At 32.8% G+C, this 18977-nt stretch overlaps 1 protein-coding gene and 1 long non-coding RNA gene across 13 annotated transcripts; one reads left to right on the forward strand and one right to left on the reverse strand.

Moving 5' to 3' along the window:
- Positions 1-1248: 1248 nt before the first annotated feature.
- LOC107955555 (putative rRNA methyltransferase YlbH) lies at positions 1249-7855 on the reverse strand. Of its 3 annotated transcripts, XM_041116806.1 has the most exons (11): positions 7518-7805; positions 7351-7439; positions 7158-7256; positions 6648-6752; positions 6366-6470; positions 6030-6168; positions 5596-5708; positions 5454-5510; positions 5096-5289; positions 1806-4629; positions 1249-1430 (listed from the first exon to the last, which is right to left on the reverse strand). In XM_041116806.1, the coding sequence occupies exons 1-9, from the start codon at positions 7687-7689 to the stop codon at positions 5188-5190; spliced, it is 981 nt and encodes a 326-aa protein (XP_040972740.1). In that variant the 5' UTR covers positions 7690-7805; the 3' UTR covers positions 1249-1430; positions 1806-4629; positions 5096-5187. The 3 variants fall into 3 exon arrangements, with proteins under 3 accessions (XP_040972740.1, XP_040972741.1, XP_016746832.1); XM_041116807.1 differs by having other exon boundaries at positions 1806-5289; positions 7518-7855; XM_016891343.2 differs by lacking the exons at positions 1249-1430; positions 1806-4629 and having other exon boundaries at positions 5129-5289; positions 5454-5506.
- A 5232-nt stretch (positions 7856-13087) lies between these two features.
- LOC107955557 (uncharacterized) lies at positions 13088-18977 on the forward strand. 10 transcript variants are annotated; one of them, XR_005929956.1, is made up of 6 exons: positions 13121-13902; positions 13999-14092; positions 14411-14487; positions 17373-18078; positions 18206-18644; positions 18744-18977. It is a non-coding gene; the product is annotated as an uncharacterized lncRNA (long non-coding RNA). The 10 variants fall into 10 exon arrangements; XR_005929958.1 differs by having other exon boundaries at positions 13091-13902; positions 14411-18078; XR_001700022.2 differs by lacking the exon at positions 14411-14487 and having other exon boundaries at positions 13113-13887.

An 18977-nucleotide genomic window follows, 5' to 3' on the forward strand; every position in this document is an offset into this window, starting at 1 on the left:
TTCAGATTATATTACAAAAAAAAGTTGAACATCATGTACGTAGAACAACAACCCTTTATTGGAATCTGCTCCATTCTTTCTTCAATACCATACATACATGTTTTGTTTGATTGGCCTGCTATTTCCTCATTCTTCATCAAAAAACCCTATCCATGAAACTCCTTCTCTCAAAAGGAATCAACAAAGGACAAGCAAAAATAGTGGTGGGGACACCTCCAAAAGTTCAGGCTTTCTTTTATTTTTTCGCACTTATCCTCCATGGAACTAACTTAAGCTTTGTAAAAATATTTTTGGGGTGAAGTTGTTTTTCGAGTCATAAGTAATACTAAATAGATTTTTTTTTAGTTTAAATGTGTTTTTAAATTTAAAAACAAAAGCAAATTTTTTAGCTATAGCTTTTCCAAAGCATTTTTAGAATAGAAATGATATCTTTAATCTTTATTTATATTAATATATTTTATGTAATATTTATATTAAGTATAGAATTATTTGTTATTGAAATTTATTTCAAATATATAAAATTATATTCCAAAATTATATTTCATATGTTAAATAATTAATAATTAATTACAATAAATTATTTTTATATTTTTACTAAAATATCATAATATTAATAAATTTGAACATTTAAAATGCATATTTTTTACTTCACAATCTTATGTCTAAAATAGATATTTTATTTCTTAAAAATAGTTTTTAACAATAATACTAAATACTTAAATTTTAAATCAAACTTTTTAAAAGCACTTTTCATAAGCACTTTTCAAAAGTAACGAGAAACTAACATTTACAAGGTAAAAGTATCATAGAGATTTATGTATTAAAAGTTAAATTATATTTTTTATTTTTTATTTAAAATTAGATAATTTTGTTCTTTTTTTGTTAGTTCAAGTAGTTTGTATTATTAAAAACTAACATGGATTAAATAATGATAAGTGGATCAGATAGTGATACATGACATGTCACGTGTACCTTAGGATGACATACAGGGACTAATTTTTAACAGTAAAAATAGATAAAAATTTTAACAAAAAAATCAATTTATCCTCTGATTTAACATACAATGACTAGATTACTTTTTTAGCAGCGAGGACAAAATACAATCTAACTTTTAGTAAAAAAATCTTCATGGTACTTTTACTACCTACATGACCATAAGCATAATTCGGAATTATTTCTTTAAAGTTTTGTCATTTGAACTCTACAAAACCCCAAAGACAAATTCTAGCAGCAAAACAGAAAAAACACTAAGAAAATTGAATTTTTTTTCAGAAAATTTTGAAGTACATGGTTTATGAAATTCTCATTGAAAAACATGTAAAAAGGAACACATATGCAAACAAATTTCTACAATGATGATCATCAGCAGAAAGCTTGGGGCCTTTCACAATTAGGCTCGTCCTGGTGGTTGCCTAGACTTTGATACTCTCCTGAAACATATAAATTTCAACATAAAATTTCAAAGTATATACTAAAATTGAAATTGATTGTAAATGAAAGTGGACTGTCAAATGCATGTTTCGTGCTTCACCCTATGTCTTTTTTATTTTTGTTTCCTTATCAAAATAAGAGAAAGATTGGTTTAAAGGAGCTTTTCTAAAAGAAAACACACCATCACCAGCTTTCATGCATTTTATAAGAGTCAATTGAACTACGATTAGATTACTAACTATATGTGTACTCGAACTCGATTGGGAGTATGAAACACAGAATCTCTGTCTCACATTGGTATGTAAGAAAAATGAAAAAAAGAGTGCCAAAATCATAGATATGTAGTTCATCTTATTTGAGACAAGAACATATACCTGTTGTGAATGGGATCAGGTCCATTAGGAACTCTTCTCTTGCTGACATAATTAAAATGGAAATCGTCGACAACAAATTCCCAATGTTTCAAATCTTCAGTCGAGGAAACCGTTGTCGATTTCGTCGTGACGGTTGCTCGGTTGGCTACAATACTAACAAACAATAACCAAACAACTCCCACAAGCACGGCGACTGCAAAGAAACACCTCAAAGCTCTACCACTCTTCCCCATAATCTTTCTATTGTGTTTAAAAGTTTTGAACAAAGAATTGGAAGCCATTGAATACAGAACTAAGAGCAAACATGTTGAGGTTCAAGGGAAGGGGTGAGAAGGCAGCAAATGGTTTAAGAAGCAATTTTTGTGATATTTAAAAGATGAAAGCAACAGTCTGTTTTGGAGAATTAAAAACAGAAAAGGTCGTTGTCTTGCCATAATTGCTTTATATTGAAATGGGCCCTGGGAGCTCTCTTTCTTTGCTTTGTTTTCGTGGATTTTAATGCAACAAACAAGCCAGACAGAGGGGGCCTTCATATCTCCCTCAACTCCATATTTTAATTTTTTCTCATTCTTTTGTGTATTTGGACTGTCAAATTCTCGGATATGAGTGTAGGATAGGGATGCTTGGTTAAATATTTGATGCCTAAATTTGGAAACTATTCTAAAATTAAGGTTTGAATTTTTTTTCATTCAAGTTAGGCTTTAAAGTTGGCAATTATTCCCACACTGGTGTCTGGACTAGGCAACTGTTCTTACATTGGGATTTGAATTTTTTTTCAAGTTAGTCATTAAATTTGACAATTATTCCTATATTGGGACTTGAACTTGGGAATTGTTCTTATATTAGAACCTAAACTTTAAGATTTTCAAGCGTTAACTTGGAAAAAGAAAAGGTCAAACCCCAATGTAGAGAAATAATTACTAAGTTCAAGGCCTATCAAGTTCAATATAAGAACAATTGTCAAATTCAAAGCCTAATTTAAATAAAAGAAAAGTTTTAAGCTGAATATAAAAAGAATTATCAAATTTTGAGCTAATAGTTATTTAACCCAAATTATATAAAATGAGAGCGAGAAAGGGACTTATTATCATGTGTGAGCTTTTCCATTAAATCAGAAAAGAAGTGCTCTCAAAACCAGATAGAAAAACAAAAGAAAATGGAAGAATCTAAGTAAAGAAGATTATAGAAGTAACTAAATGTATTAGAAGGGTTTCCTTACTCTCTAAGTATCTCAATTTTAATTAAGTTGAAAATATTATTGTTGATTGAGTCTTATTTTAACGATCATTATTACAATAATTAGGGGACGTTGTAGTTTCTTGATAAATTTCAAGTTGTAGCCTATCAACTGGTCTTCATTTCTTCAGGAATAACATGTGTTTGATTCTCAGTTGTACAATAAAAACGTATATCTTAGACATGAATAATGTATGCTAATGTAATAACTATATGTTGAAAGTAAAGTTAACATGTAGGCAATGCAAATTCAAATATTAACCTCAGAATATCAAATATCTTAATTGATTCAAATCCAAATATCTAAATTCATTATTTAAATTCATATTTAAACTCAATCTATCTCCAAAAATATCTCAAATAAAATTCAAATATTTAAAAAAAAAACTACAAACAACAAACTATCCTCCAAATGCAATGTATTTAAATTGCTTTTAAATAATAAAGGTCTTGAGAATCCCACTAAAATATAGTATAATGAGTAAAGAAAGAAGAGAAAGAGGCAATTAAAGAATTAAGAAGAGTTTATTTTGCTTTATTAATTCTAAATCTGGACCATTAAGGACATCCTGCTCCCTGCTTTGTTGCAAAGGGAAGCCAGTCATATTGAAAATCACCATTGCCCAATTATCACAAAACTTTATGTTATCCACATTGCTAAAAAACAAACATTCTCTTGATTGGTTATCATATGTTGCTTCAAACTGTTTTTTTTTTCTTTTTTTTCTTTTATGACTTTATTTAGTTATATGTAAAGGTTTTAATAAGAATGATTAATTACAACCTAGTTATGTGTAAGTGGTAGGTACAAGTATGTGTCTGACACCAATATTTCATATTCTCAAATTCTTTTATGTATTTAAAAAATCCTTAAAAATATTTTCCTATAATATCAAACATAAATATTTAAAATAAATTAAATATAAAAAATAATATAGCTCCTAATGCATGACATTCAAAGTAATGCAAGTACTAGCACTTCCCTTTGAAGATTGGATTTTTGAAAGTCACATTAGTTACTTTTGTCAAAGGGAACATCAATCAATGGCAATGCTGTCATTTTCAGTAGGCACAAAAATGATTATGTGAATACATCTATCTTGTATAAGACTATTCCCTTTACGATGTTTTCATTTCCATAATGCATGCTTGTGTTGCAAATACTTACCCCTTCAAAATAATCATCTTCCTTTAAAAAAGATAAAAGGTAAAGAAAGAACACACCATCTTTGAATTAGACCACCTTCTATGATTTTCAAGCTGGGTGCAAGTATTGAATAAAATAATAAGTTAATACAGGTATGTTCAATTCTTTCATGCATCTTGAAAAGTTATAACTTACATTCTTACTCTCGAAGACGTGTTGGACACAAATATTTCAGACAAAATGAAAACTGGGAGCAATATAGTGGACCACACTTTCCCTGTTGAATAGAAAATGGCTTCCCTTTAAGGGGATCCATGCTGGAGAGACCAACAGATTCTAGGTTCAAAAATAATATGTGCTTTAACCAAAGCTCGTCAGCATTGAAAAAGTACAACATGTAGGGTAAGTTGAGATGCTTTGAATCTGCTTTTTAATGGAAAACTGCAATGAGGAACCATTTAATCACTTTCTTCATTTCTTTTTTGAAATATCCGTTCTGATGCATAAAAAATGGAAAAAAGGAGCATGGAGACATGATCCTCTAAGGACCCTCACACCTGTGTTGGACATAGGTATGGTCCAACACTCCCACCTAAACCCGAGTAACATAGTATAAGAGCAACTACAAGGACATGTGCAAAATACGTATAAAACTGGGCAGTCAAAGCAACAAGCAGCACCAAATCAACTTCAAACTGCAAGATTTATATATATGATCAACTTTGATTTATATACATGGGATTTGACTCACACTGATCAAGCAGTAAACGAAGATGACAATACCACTGAAGCGATAAATTAGCAATTTGAACATACAACCCTTTCAGAAACTGCAGAGCGATACAAATGATTCAAATGCATATGCTCGCATTTCACAAATGATGGCATTGGTTATACAGAAAATTACCTTGAACACTCAGATCTATCTTGATGATGGCAAAACTTGGAGATAATTGAAAGACATTCCACCTTCGACTAGTAAACTGGTAGGTAAACTTTCTATGTTGTATTTTGAAGGGTCTTTTCAGATTTTCTTTTCTTCTGTGCCCATTTGGGTCCATATATAGCTAAATGTGTCCGACCAAATCTTCTATCCTTGATCTGCATTTTATATTAACAAATAAGTACAATAAGACTTGCTGATGTGCTGCCCTTAAATTGCTTGGCATGCTAAAATTTTAGTAACTCAGACCGGAGGTTCATTAACTTCCACTTCTTACAGGAAGCTCAACGCAAAGTAACAACCAAGTAATTAATGGAAATACCTTTACAAGGCATCCACAGGAATCCAGCATGTCCGTCCTCAAAGGATATTCCACTACCTAGACCATGAAAATATGTTGAGAAACAAGGCAAATGGCACTCATATAAACCTGATCTTTGAACAAACAACAAATTGCCACTCACAATAAAGGTGTCTTCTCCAACAATAGGTGACTTCGAAATTTGAGACATTAGCATTCCATAATCAACTTGTGTGTATGGAGGTGTTACACTAATGTAATCAAATGGTCCATTACCTATAAAATAATCAAAAAGTTAGTTTCTAACATCTGAAACGAAAGGAAACCATTAACCAGTAGAAAGATAAGACACTATCACGAATACACAGTTGACTTATATGTCCTTTCAGTGTCAAGCTTTTGCAAGAAAATTGGCATTCATTCATTTGAAATATATCGGTTTTATGTCTCTACATTGACATACAGAGTTCTGCAGAATCGAATTCTTGGATGTCTCTCCTCTTAGTTACATACAGAGTTCGATTTGCAAATTAGTAACCACATTGAAATTTTAATTACCTAGAATTCATCATAAGAAATCAAAAGAATAAAACATACCTGCAAATCGGTCTGCCTGTTCTAAGAAAGTTTCGACACGAACAGGATGTATAACTGAGGCATCAAGAAATCCAGTCCATTCCAGGTTTGGTCGCAGAACATTTGAAACAACCCAAGGATCCATCTCAACAAAATGCGCCTATAAAATCACAAATGAAGCTTCATATTAAGAAAATAAACGTCATAAAAATGAAAAATATTACTTACTGTAGCATATTCTTAAGTCTAGACAAAAATGTCAAATTACATTCGAAGTCTTTTTCAGGCTTTCTCAGCTTAAAAATATTCAATGCTAACAATAGAACAAGATAAAGTGTAACAAGTCAAAAATTGCACCTCAGAACATCCTCGGCTGATAGCTTCAATACCGACAGAGCCTGTACCACTGTAAAGGTCTAACCAGCGACCCGGGCGTAAAGAGGCAGGACAGCCATCAGCTGCCTAAATTACACTAGAATAAATCATTCTTTCAAAATATCAGGGAAAACCTTAAAATTCCATAAAATCTAATCTACAATCATCATAAAGCATCAACAGAAGAAAATGCATCTGAACAACTTAAGCTATTTATAGAAGCAAATGAATAGGATTTAGGAAATTAAAAATAAGATATACAACCTGCAGTCTATCAAAGGCAGCACCTTTTACAACTTCCATCATTGGTCTAACATCCATGCCTTTAGGTGAGAGCAACTTCTTTCTTTTGGCCTTTCCTCCGAGAACCTACAACGTTTAATATGCTTGTTTGAATTAACTATCTAGGATTAGTCCAGCTAAAATGGACAAGCAAACAATTATATAAACATATCGAGCCTATAAAACTAGCTTCAACTGGAACACCATTTTCACATTCAAATTCCATAAGAAATCCTATAGAACCATTAAGACTTTGACTGCTCCTCAAATGGTGACAGTCAAATTGATTCTAAATTCTAATAAGATGTTCAGTGTCTCAAACAGCATCAAATCACCAACATATACAACCATTTGTGTAATGCCTTTGTGTCAAAGAAAGAGATTAAAGTTTTGCAAGAGTAGAATAACGTCTAAAATCAGTGTTTTCATCCTTTACATAAAAATCCAAACCCAAATCAAATCATGATTAGAACAATGGCATGAAATTGGTACCTGAAGCAACTTATGAGTGGTTCTAGGGACCTTAGCTTCCTCCTCTGCTACTACTTCCTTTCCTTTTCCTTGCTTTTTCCCTTCCTTTATCCTTTCATTCTATAATACCCAATTAAAAATAATAAAAATCTTTACAAAAATTAATCAATTATTAAACAACCCAATTGAAAACAAAGGGAAAAAAAAAACCGACCTTTGTCTCAGAGATGTACTCATTGGGATCAAAACCATATCTTTCACGCAAAACTCTCTTGTCTTCAGCTGTCAAACCACTTCCAGATTCTGCATAAATAAAACAACCGAAGTCAAGTTTATTTGTTAAAAGGAAGAGCATAAAAGAAAATTTGGGTTTCTTTTAACTGTAAGAACAGAGGACAATGGAGGAGCCCTTATTGATGTTGGTGGGTTTGGAGGAGATGTTGAAGATAAGAGGATTTGCAGATAGAAAAGAGAGGTTTTTGTTGATGTCTTTGTTGTTAGTGATGAAGTTGAAGTTTAATGGAGAGAGAATTACAGAGGATGAAACAGCCATTTCCTTTCTGGTGCTTTGAGGTTTCAGTTTCAATAGTCACTGACCATGGGTTCCATGGGGATAAGCAAGGTTTACTTTTTTTTTTTTCTCCCGGGTATTGTGGAAATTAGCAAGCTTTGGCAATTTTTAGAATTTTCTGTCTTTTTTCTTTTTTGAAAAATTAGATAAAAGAAATATTCTGAGTATGTGGCTAATAATCAAAATAAAGGGTAACTATAAAAAAATTCTATCGAAAATTAACATGGCATTTTTCTTTTAAATTTTAATTTTCCATGTAACTAAAGTTAAATCCATGTTGTTGTTATTCATTAAATTATTTATCATTTTAATCCCTCGAACTTTTAATTTAATTTTAAATGAGGTATAAACTCTAAAAATTTTTTGTAATAAATAATCATTTTAGTCCAAAACTGAAAGAATCTATCTCATAGCTCGTTCATTGTTGGGGTAGGATCTTTTCTGTTAAATCTGAAACTATGTTGCATTCACAAAAGTATGTGCAAACTGTCTGAGATTTCTGAGATGGTATATATATGTATGCATATATTTATGTGTATGATGTTTATCTATTAATCCAAATATTCTGAATTTGTTATTGCGAATTTTTATATGTGATGCGATTATGTGTGTTAAACGGTTGCCCTGATTATAGTTTCATAGCTCACTTCCTTTTATTTTCCATCTTTTCAGATAACCCACCAGGTTTGGACGCGGGCACAACATCAAAAGATCAAAACATCTATCAAGATGATGAACGGATAATGTGTATGCTCCGACTCTATCTTCCAACTATCAAAGCTTTTCAAGATCTACAAGAAAAAAATACAGACAACGTAAGTAAATTATGCTTAGTAAGCTCGTATAGAATATAACATAATTTGCTAAGTCAAGATTATTTAACTTAATCATGCATTGAGTTATAAAGCATCTATATGTTCATTTTATTCATTTTCGTACAACAAACCTCGATAGTTCAATGAAGTATTTACTCTAATAGTGTACCTTTCTGAATAATTTATTGTTCCAAAGGATGCAATGATATCTTCTAACCATGGTCTTATGCATTTCCGAAGTAGTGCCACAGTATCTTTCAACTATGGTTTTGATCATTATCAATGTGATGCCATAGTATATTTCAACTATGGTCTTATTCGTATCGGATTTAATGCCACAGTATCTTTCAACTATGGTCTTACACATTTCTAGTTTAGTGCCATAGTATCTTTCAACTATAGTCTTATTCATTTTGATTTAATGTCATAGTATCTTTCAACTATGGTCTTTCTCATTTCGGGTAAAATGCCATGATATCTTTCAATCATGGTCTTTCTCATTTCTCGATCCAAGGAATTTGATGAACCAATCATATATAGATGAGCATTAAATTACAAAACATCAATCAATTAACTACTAAATTAACTTACAAACTTACCTTTACCAAAAACGATTCCAACAACAAAATCGGCAACTAGTCCAGAACTTTAGCTTTTTCTCGATTTAAATCCGATTGGTTCGTTTCTTGATCTAGATAATAATTTTCATTCAATTAAACCATTCAAGTAACTTAAAACATTAACTCAAACTTATAACCCTTATCAATGTGAATTTATAAAATTACCCTCAACAATTTAACCATTATGCAATTTAGTCCCTAAATATGAAACTTGCAATTTAGCCACTTTTATTCTCCATTCATGCTAGTCGAATTTCCTAGGGACCCATTACAACCTATATTTTTCATCATTTCACAACAATTTAAACAATTTAATCCCTAAATATTAAAATTACCTAAAATCACTTAACAAATTAAACTTATTTATCAACCAAGTTTAATATTCTATCAACTAAGTTCACAAACACACCCAATTCATTTATGGTAAGTCCCTAAAATTTTAACATTATTATGAATTGACCCCCGAATTAGCTAGATTAAGCTAAAACGATAACAAAAACATAAAAATCACTAAAAATGGACCTCAAGAACAAATGCAGGCAAGGAAGAAGCTTGGTTGAACCCCAAATGCCCTCCAATGGTGATTTCAGCTATGAATTTTCTCAAAGAAAAAGATGACAACATTTGTTTTAGTTTTGTTTATGTTATTAATTTATTTAATTACCATTTTGTCCTTTAAAATCTAATCAAATTTCATGCAATTAGCCACCAAAATCGTCCACTATAATACTAAATGGTACATTTACCATTTAGGTCAAATTATTTATCCTTCCCTAGCCATTTGCCACCTTTAACTAATAGTAACTTACTTTGAAACTTTTACAATTTAGTCTTTTTCACTTAATTAACTATTTAAACGTTAAAATTTCTTAACCAAATTTTAATACAACTCTAATAAATACTCATAAATATTAAATAAATAATAAATAATAAATGTTGACTCTTTTGTCAAAATTGTGGTTTCAAAGCCACTGTTTCCGGCACTACTGAAAATGGGTTGTTACATCATATTTAATGAATTTTGAAGAGAATTAGAAATGTGGCAGACAAATAAAATCTATAAGGAATTAAATTGAAATTGGAGATGGAAATCAATGTAGAAAATGGTGAATGTCGAAATGTGGAAAAATGACCCAATAGTAAAGTTTAAAAAGTTGGAAGACTAAAATTCAATTTGATCAAATTGAAGAAATACAAGTTATTAATGATTATTTTATATTAGAATGACTCGAAATATGTATTAGTATGATAGAGATCATTTTTTGGGACTAAATTAGAAAGATGGAAAATTATAAGGATCAAATTGTAAATTTTCTATTTTTACCCTGAAAGGGAATAAGTGTAATTTTTCGCCACCCCTGGAAATATATTAGAGTATAAATTTGATTTATGAAGTTTGAGTTTGATAAGTGTCAATGTGTTATGATGAAAGTGTAATAAACAGTAAAAATGGGCAAAACTATAAATTTTCCACATAAGGACATTTTGATCATTTTGTATGAAAATTTTGATGAAAATATTATTTTGATGAGAAAATATATGTTTGGGTTGAATATGAGCTGTTGGATGTGTTTTTAACTTCGAAAATAAATGTGGACCACACATTCTATATAATTTGACTTCAACTTTGATAATTTAGCTTAGTCTTAATTCTAAATGTGTTAAAAAAAACAGAAAATGGGACAAAATATGACCACCCCATCAACCTCTTAGTGTCACGTGGCTAGAACTTTCGTCTCGTGTTCCGTGCGGCCTTAGACGATCCTTTCTTGCAAACATTCTTAAGTCAGCTTAACCACCAAACAATTGAGGGTTCTCAAAGAATTCCTCCAATGCACTAACTTATATAGCGAAAACAACTTAACCAAAAGAAGGCACAAAAGAACAGAAAGCTACAAAAAAATGCACAAGAGGTGTTTGAGTAAATGCTCTCAAAGAATTCTATTACTCTTAAAAACGCAAGATACAATGGATGAATGAAGTGAGTTACAAGTGAATGGAAGGCTCTTTGTTTATAGTGGAGCTCCCCCAAAACTGACAGTCTAGATCAAGTTATATTGACGGAAGAGATTAGCCTATCCTTTAAATCTAGGAATTTACAAGATTACACAATTAAATAAAATATAATCTTACAAGATATGATTCCCCTCAATCTTCTAAGATTAGTTCCCATATTTACCAAGGTAGCTTATATTGTCATATCTTCATCATTGGGTCATCTAAGCTTCAATCTGACAGGCTTCTCCAATAGTTCTTTGAATCGGGTCAGTTCTTATGGGACAAATAATCCCCATGTCAATAATAGACCTCCATGGGATGTATTGTGTGCGATGGTTATGGGTTTTGAATTGCGGCCCGTGACATTAGCAGTTGACCCTTCATCTTCCTCTATTAGAGAAATTTCCTTTCCTTAACTAAGAGTTGATATTGTTAGAAATGATTCACTTGATTACCATCCTTAACCCAAATAAGACCATACTCAAATTGTAAAACAGATGAGGACACTTGTGAATATAAAATAAAAATAAAAAAACAAATGATTGAGATGAAAGGAGAGACCCCGTGCGGCCAAGGACAGACAATGACATATAGCCCCCACATTTCATCCTCCCACTAAAAAGAAAACATAAATAGGCAGTATGTTTGGTTCAAGGGAATTGCTATGCAATTACGTCTATATTCTAAGGGATCACCATTCCATTGTTTGGTTCAATTCATATCACAGAATACCTAATCTTCATTCCCTCGCTATTCGTTGAAAACGTTGAATAACCATTCAGCAGTAAATCATTTCAATGAACGACTTAAAACTTTTTTTTCTTACCAGTATACTCATCAAAAACCACAAATTTACAAGTTTTTCACCATTTTCTTCCAAACTTTCACTTTTCATCTTTCTATCAAATTGAGGGAAATGAAAGCTCAGAATGTTGAATTCGTCTTTAGATAAACATCAATTTCCATAAGTAAAATTCAAGAACTTGAAAATTGAAAAATATGAGTATTTGATGCTTGGGTTTGATTTGGATTTCTAAAATTTCTTTCTCAATTGAAATTTTAACTTTCTTTTACTATTAACTTAAGCAAAAAGGTAATTTGTTTCTTCTTTTTTTTTTATCTCTTTTCTATGTTTTGATTTTACTCTTCTGGCGATTTCGGTAATTCATGTATGTTGCAAGTCCATGTTCTTTTCAATAATGTTCTAATTTTGATCATGGAGGATATTCTTTGTTTAAATATATAAATTTTGTCATTGAATCCTTTCTTATTTCTAGTAAATTGAGGTTTCTAACTTGAATGGATTGCAAAATAATTAGGAGAAGGCATTAAAAAATTTGCTCGATGCTTTCTAATCTATTTTTTTCTCTTAATGACATCGCTTGTGCTTACTGTGAGGTCGACCGGAATCCATATTTGGCTGGTTTAATTTCATGTGAAATACAAGGGATCCCTCCGTTAGTTTCCACTGATCAATCTAACAACAAGGTGAAAAATGATGAAACTTCGGGATCAAGTTATGTTAAAAGTTCAAAAAAGTATTCACAAGCATGTGATGTTTTTACAGCGGATCAACTAGTTTCAGCCGCTACTGATGAGTGTAGTGGCAATGGGAAAAAGTATGAACCTATGGAATCATCTTGTTGTAATAGTTTTCAGAGTTCTTGTCAAGCAAATGAAGATTTAAGATCTCCAAAGCAAAAGGCGAAACTGGTTTCATGAGGCACTATTTCCAGCATGCTAAGAAAGGGGCTTATTGTAGAAAGAGTTATAGGCTATTGAAACAGTTAGTATAGTTGGTTTTTTCCTGTTATGAATTAGTTATGCTTGAGTTGTATAAATACATTAATAGTTGTAACTTTATGCAAGTGGAATATGCAGATACTTTTTTAACATGGTATCATTTGAGCCATTTTTTCTCTAAGTGGTTTGGGCCTCGTTTTTTTCTTCTTCTTGGGCTAGTACCGTTTTGATTGCTCGTGCTTTGTCTAGGGCACAAATCTTTATTTTTCTCTAAATTTTTATATTATCGTGCTTCTTTGCTAGCTTTCCTATTGATGATAGTGATTTTCATCATCATTTGTTCCTTCATCCTTCCGATACACCAAGAATGACCGGTGTTGAAAATTATACTGTCTGGAGTTGTTCACTTCAAATTGCTTTACCCGTGAAGAACAAACTCGGCTTCGTTGATGGTGTTTGCCTCCGTTCGGCTTATCTTGAATCTCTGCATGCTCAATGGGATTAGTGTAATGCCTTCGTGCTTTCCTGGCTTCTCAACACTGTTAGTTCAGATTTGTCTGCGGGGCTCGTCTTTGCTTCTGATTCTGCGGTGGTTTGGAAAGATCTTAAGGATCGGTTAAGCAAAGTAGATGGTTCCCGTATTTTCTTTCTCCATCGATCAATTGTGCATCTTACTCAAGGTGATGCTACTGTTTCCTCTTATTTCACGCAATTAAAGTTGCTTTGGAATGAATACACTGCTCTTGTCTCTTTTTCCGATTGTGCATGCGAGGTTGCCCATCAAAATTCGAGTCACATTCATCAACAGTGATTATTCCAATTTTTGATGGGTCTAAATGAGACCTATGCTGCAGTTCGAAGCCAGATTCTCTTGATGCAGCCTTTACCCTCGATAAATCAGGCATACTCTATGATTGTTCAAGAAGAAGCTTAGAGGAGTTTTTCTTCTGTTTTGTCGCATGTTTCCGATCCTGTGGCTTTATCTTCCACTGCATTTGGCAGCCGTAAGAAATTCACTGGTACCTATGATTTTGCCTGATTTTAAGTTCAATTGGAAGAAGGCTTCTCCGGATGCTCTTGCTGTTTCCTCTGATGACTCTTCACTTAATCCTCAGAGTGTCACTACCTTCACTCCTCAATAGTATTCACAGATCCTGGACTTGCTGAATAAGAGTCAAGCTACTGTTGCACCTGCTGTGAATTGTGCAGGTATACCTTCTACTCCTTTTTCAATTGATCGTAATTTTTCCTGGATTTTGGACACTGGTGCAACTAATCTTATATGATTTGATTCGAAAAGTTTAAATTTGCCTATTGCTTACCCTCCTAACTCTCGTTTTGTTCAGCTTTCCAATGGTATACACTCTCTTATCACTCATTCTAGCTCTTTTGCTTTATCTCCTAATATTACCCTTACTGATGTTCTTTGTGTACCTATCTTTCACTATAATCTTATTTCTGTTTCCAAATTGGCTCACGATTTGCATTGTGCAGTTGTTTTTTACCCTAATTTTTGTCTTCTACAAGATCTCTCTAATGGCAGGATGAAGGAGATTGGTAGACACCTGCATGGCCTTTACTTGTTTAAGCATTCTTCTGCCTTGGTTAGGTCACCTAGTTCTCTTTCCTCTTTGTCCAACCCATTTTTACATGCTTCTGTTTCTTGTATGACTTCTACTACAACTAAAATTCCCTTATGGCATGTACATTTAGGGCATGTGCCTATGCTCAAATTACATCATTTGTCTTTCTTTGATAATTTGACAATTAATGAAGACTTCACTTGATCAGTATGTCCCCTGGCTAGACTGTCTAAACTGTCTTTTCCTATTAGTACTTCTAAGGCAGAGACTCCATTTAGTTTGATACATCTTGATGTTTGGGAACCTTATAGGGTGTCCACCAATTGTGGTCATCGTTTTTTCTTAACCATTGTTGTTAATCACACTCAAATGACCTGGGTGTACTTATTGAAACTTAAATATGATGTTATTTTAGCTCTTAAATAAGTATCTCTTAGAAATTGCCCATGCTTTGCTTTTTCAGTCGAATGTTCTAATAAAATTTTGGGGTAACTATATTTTAGCTGCTTGTTACATCATAAATAGGCTCCCTTCCTCTGTTTTAGCTTGGCAAATGCCATTTGAACTGTTCTATAACAAACCTCTAGATTTTTCTTATTTTCGTGTTTTTTAGTGTCTTTGTTTTATAGTCAAACCCTACTATTCTGATAAGTTTTCTCCCAAATCACTTCCTTCGATTTTTATGGGATATTTTTCTTCTCAAAGGGGTTATATTTTGTTTTGTTTGGAGTCTAAAAAGTTTTTTGTCAGCAGAAATGTCAAATTTGTTGAAGATGTCTTTCCTTTTCTGTCTACTTCTTACGAGTTTCCTGTTTTGTTTCCCCCTACTCTAGAAAATATCATATTCGGATTTTCTACTCATTCCTCCTCCCACATCTGTTCCTTCCTCTCCAATAAATCTTCCTCTAGATACTCCCTTCAATATCCCATATTCTGTTTCAGCTTCAGTAAGTACATCTCAACCTCCAGTTTCTCCTTATCTACCCATTGTTGAACCCAGGCGGTCTAGCAGAACTATTAAGCCTCCTTCTTGGTTAAGAGGTTTTGTTCATCCCTACCAATCTTCTTCATCCGCAGGTGCTTCTTCTCCCTCTTCTACTTCTTCTTCTCGTTCACCTTTTAATACTCACGCCTTTGTTTCTTCTCTTGTAAACATTACTGAGCCTCTTTTCTATTCTGAGGCTCGAAAGTCTCCCCATTGGATTCAAGCCATGCAAGAGGAAATTCAGGCCTTAAAATCTAATCATACATGGACTGTTGTACCTTTGCCTTCGGGGAAGGTTCCTATAGGCTGTAAATAGGTGTACAAGGTTAAACTTCGAGCTTCTGGTGAAATAGAAAGATATAAAGCTTGTTTGGTTGCTAAAGGGTACAGTCAAAAAGCGGGGATTGATTATTTGGACATTTTTTCCCCTGTTGCTAAAATGGTCACTGTTCGAACCATTTTAGCTCCTTCTACTTCTTCTAGCTGGCCCCTTTATCAAATAGATGTATCCAATGCATTTCTTCAAGGTGACCTTTATGAAGAGGTCTTTATAACTTTGCCTGAGGGTTTTCGCAGCCAAGTAGAGCATATGGTATGTCGGCTGCAGAAATCATTGTATGGGTTGAAGTAGGCATCTAAGCAGTGGAATGCCAAGCTTACTGAAGCTCTTAAGTTGGCTGGTTTTGAGCAAAGTAAGCATGACTATTCTCTTTTCACCAAAAAAAAAAGAGGACAAGATGGTTATTATACTAGTGTATGTTGACAATCTTCTTATAACTGGAAATAACATGGATATGATTACTGACTTGAAAGGGATTCTGAACCGAAATTTTAAGATGAAGGATTTAGGAGAATTAAGATACTTTCTTGGTATTGAAGTTTTAAGGTCTCAGGAGAGAATTTTGTTCAATCAGCTGAAGTATGCACAAGAACTCATCTAAGATACTAGTTTAAGTGAAGCGAATGTTGCTCTTACACCACTTGAGCAGAATCTAAAATTAACAATGGCAGAATTTGATGAAGTAATTTAGCAGCATCAAGAAGATAAGTTGATAGAAGACAAAACAGTTTATCTGAGACTCATTGGAAGATTGATCTATTTAACCCATACAAGGCCAGACATCACCTTTGCTGTCACTCATCTTAGTCAGTTCATGTAAAATCCAAAACAGTCACATATGGAAGCAGCGATGAGAGTAGTGAGATATATAAAGAGAAAACTAGGGCTTGGAATTTTCTTGAAGGCCATCAATAAACACCAGTTGGTAGCATATTGTGATTCAGATTGGGCCTCTTGTCTAATGTCAAGAAGATCAGTTTCAAGTTTCTGTGTACAGTTAGGAGACTCACTCATCTCCTGGAAATCGAAGGAATAGTGTGCTGTGTCTAAATCTTCTGCTGAAGTAGAATATCGAAGTATGGCAACTGTTACATTAGAATTGGTTTGGGTTTCAGGCTTATTCAAAGAACTGGAGATAGGTGTAACTGAACCAGTGAGACTGTTTTGTGACAACAAAGCAGCCCTTCAAATAGCAGCAAACCCGGTATATCATGAGAGAACTAAGCACATAGAGATCGATTGTCATTTTGTAAGAGAAAAGATACAAGAAGGGCTTATAGCTACTGAATACGTTACAACAACAGATCAACTGACAGTTGTTATGATGAAGGCCTTAGGATCACAACAGCATAGTTTTGATTTCCAAGTTGGGGTTAAAAAATGTTGTTACACCTCCAGCTTGAGGGGGAGTGTAGAAAAAGTTATAGGCTGTTGAAACAATTAGTATAGTTAGTTTTTTTTCTGTTATGAATTAATTATGCTTGATTTGTATAAATACATTAATAGTTGTAACTTTATGCAAGTGGAATATGCAGATACTTTTTTAACACTCATGAAATCTGTCTTTGTTTTGGGGTGAAGAATTCAAATCCAGTAGTCGGAACGAGGACCATATGTACAAGGATATGGAATATTTTCTTTTCAAAATGCTGGGAGAGGAATTTCGATTAGAAAGTGATGCGATTCAAGAAGTTCTCAGTAAACCTTCATACGAAATCATATATCATTGTTAATTGAATTTTAAGTCAATATTACATTTTTTTAACTGCTAATCAAGTTTTATTTTTTAATATGCAGATAGATGTGGATGTAATATACAAAAGGTATAGAACTATGAATAATGTCCTCGTTTTAGAGGACCTTAAGTTCGTATTAAACAGATATGCAATTACTAAGCTTTGTCAGTGCAATTTATCGTGCATTATTTGGGAAAATTAAGTTTCTATTGTTATTTTATTATTGTTCATTAGCCTTTTAATGGTGGTTTACATTGCAAAATATGATAATCCTGAAGGTTTTCTTAACGGTTGTGAATGACATTTCTCTATTTACTATGGTATGTTTGAACTTGTTAGAACTGATGGATATTCCTTTCCTCTCTCTTGACTTATAAGAGCATGAAGAAGCTTCTTGACCGGTCGATGTTTACTTTATATGTGAATTTTAGTTTACCTTGTTTCGATGTTTACTTGCATATGAAGATGAAGATGAAGAAAAAGATAGTTTCCAATTTTTTCAAAGAGCCGTGAAGGAATATAGAGCTACAATGAAAGAATATTATAAAGCTGTAAGTCTTGAGTTTTCAAAATGTCAGTCCTTTGTATTTGCACAATGCCATTTTTCTCAAATGTCCGATGTTGTTTATACAATATCAATCCCTTTTATATTCTTAACTTCTATATGTTCTTTGTCAGGTTGTTGATGTTTTTGCTAAAGGGGATCAAGATCAAGCAAACAAAATTCTCGAATAGATAACATATATGTGTAGTTCGTAGGTACTCTTTGCTTCCAAAAGGATCGAGATACAAGCTAAATTAACCTATTTTTCCTGGGAACTTACGGATGAAGTAGATAAATAGTAGTAAACCGAGTGAAAGGAAGTTTTTCCAAAGTTAAGCTTTGGTGTCAGTTGTTCAACTTTGTTAGCAATGCGTATCTGGCTGTAGGAGCTTTGTTTTTTTTAATTTAAACTTAAAAATACGAGTTTCGATAGGCATTCAGTGTTAGGTAATTGGGTATTAATATACAAGTTAAATGACTCCAATGAAGGATTTTGGTGTGGCATAGACAATTTTTTCAAGAAAAGGCTCACCAAGCAGATGAAGAATCCAATCAAAAGAGTTTTGAAACTCGGTTAGCTTCTTATTCTTCGACCATGTTTGCAGAAGAACCTTGTTGGTTCTTTCATTCGCTCTCACTCTCTATTATCGTTTTCTCTATTGTATTTTTCAGGAACACCGAGATAGAAGAAGAAATGTTGTTCGAGTTGCACGATCATGGCATAAGGGAGGCAATCTAGCTTTTGAAATATCACTTAACTTCACTAGCCGGCTTCCTATGTAACTTTTTGATGCTGTAAAATTTAACATATAGATTATGACGTATAAGTTAATGATATCATGTAACTTTTTGTTAATGTATGAAATTATATTTGGATATAAAATATAACTCTCAAGTTATTTATTA

Source organism: Gossypium hirsutum, chromosome A07 (genome assembly GCF_007990345.1).
Source record: "Gossypium hirsutum isolate 1008001.06 chromosome A07, Gossypium_hirsutum_v2.1, whole genome shotgun sequence".
Taxonomy (NCBI): Eukaryota; Viridiplantae; Streptophyta; class Magnoliopsida; order Malvales; family Malvaceae; genus Gossypium; species Gossypium hirsutum.

Coding starts and splice junctions, on each gene's coding strand:
- LOC107955555 (XM_041116807.1), bottom strand. CDS start 7,689: ATGGCTGTTTCATCCTCTGTAATTCTCTCTCCATTAAACTTCAACTTC. Junction 7,257..7,350: donor AGTACATCTCTGAGACAAAG/GTCGGTTTTTTT, acceptor TGGGTATTATAG/AATGAAAGGATAAAGGAAGG. Junction 5,709..6,029: donor ACAGGCAGACCGATTTGCAG/GTATGTTTTATT, acceptor ATTATTTTATAG/GTAATGGACCATTTGATTAC.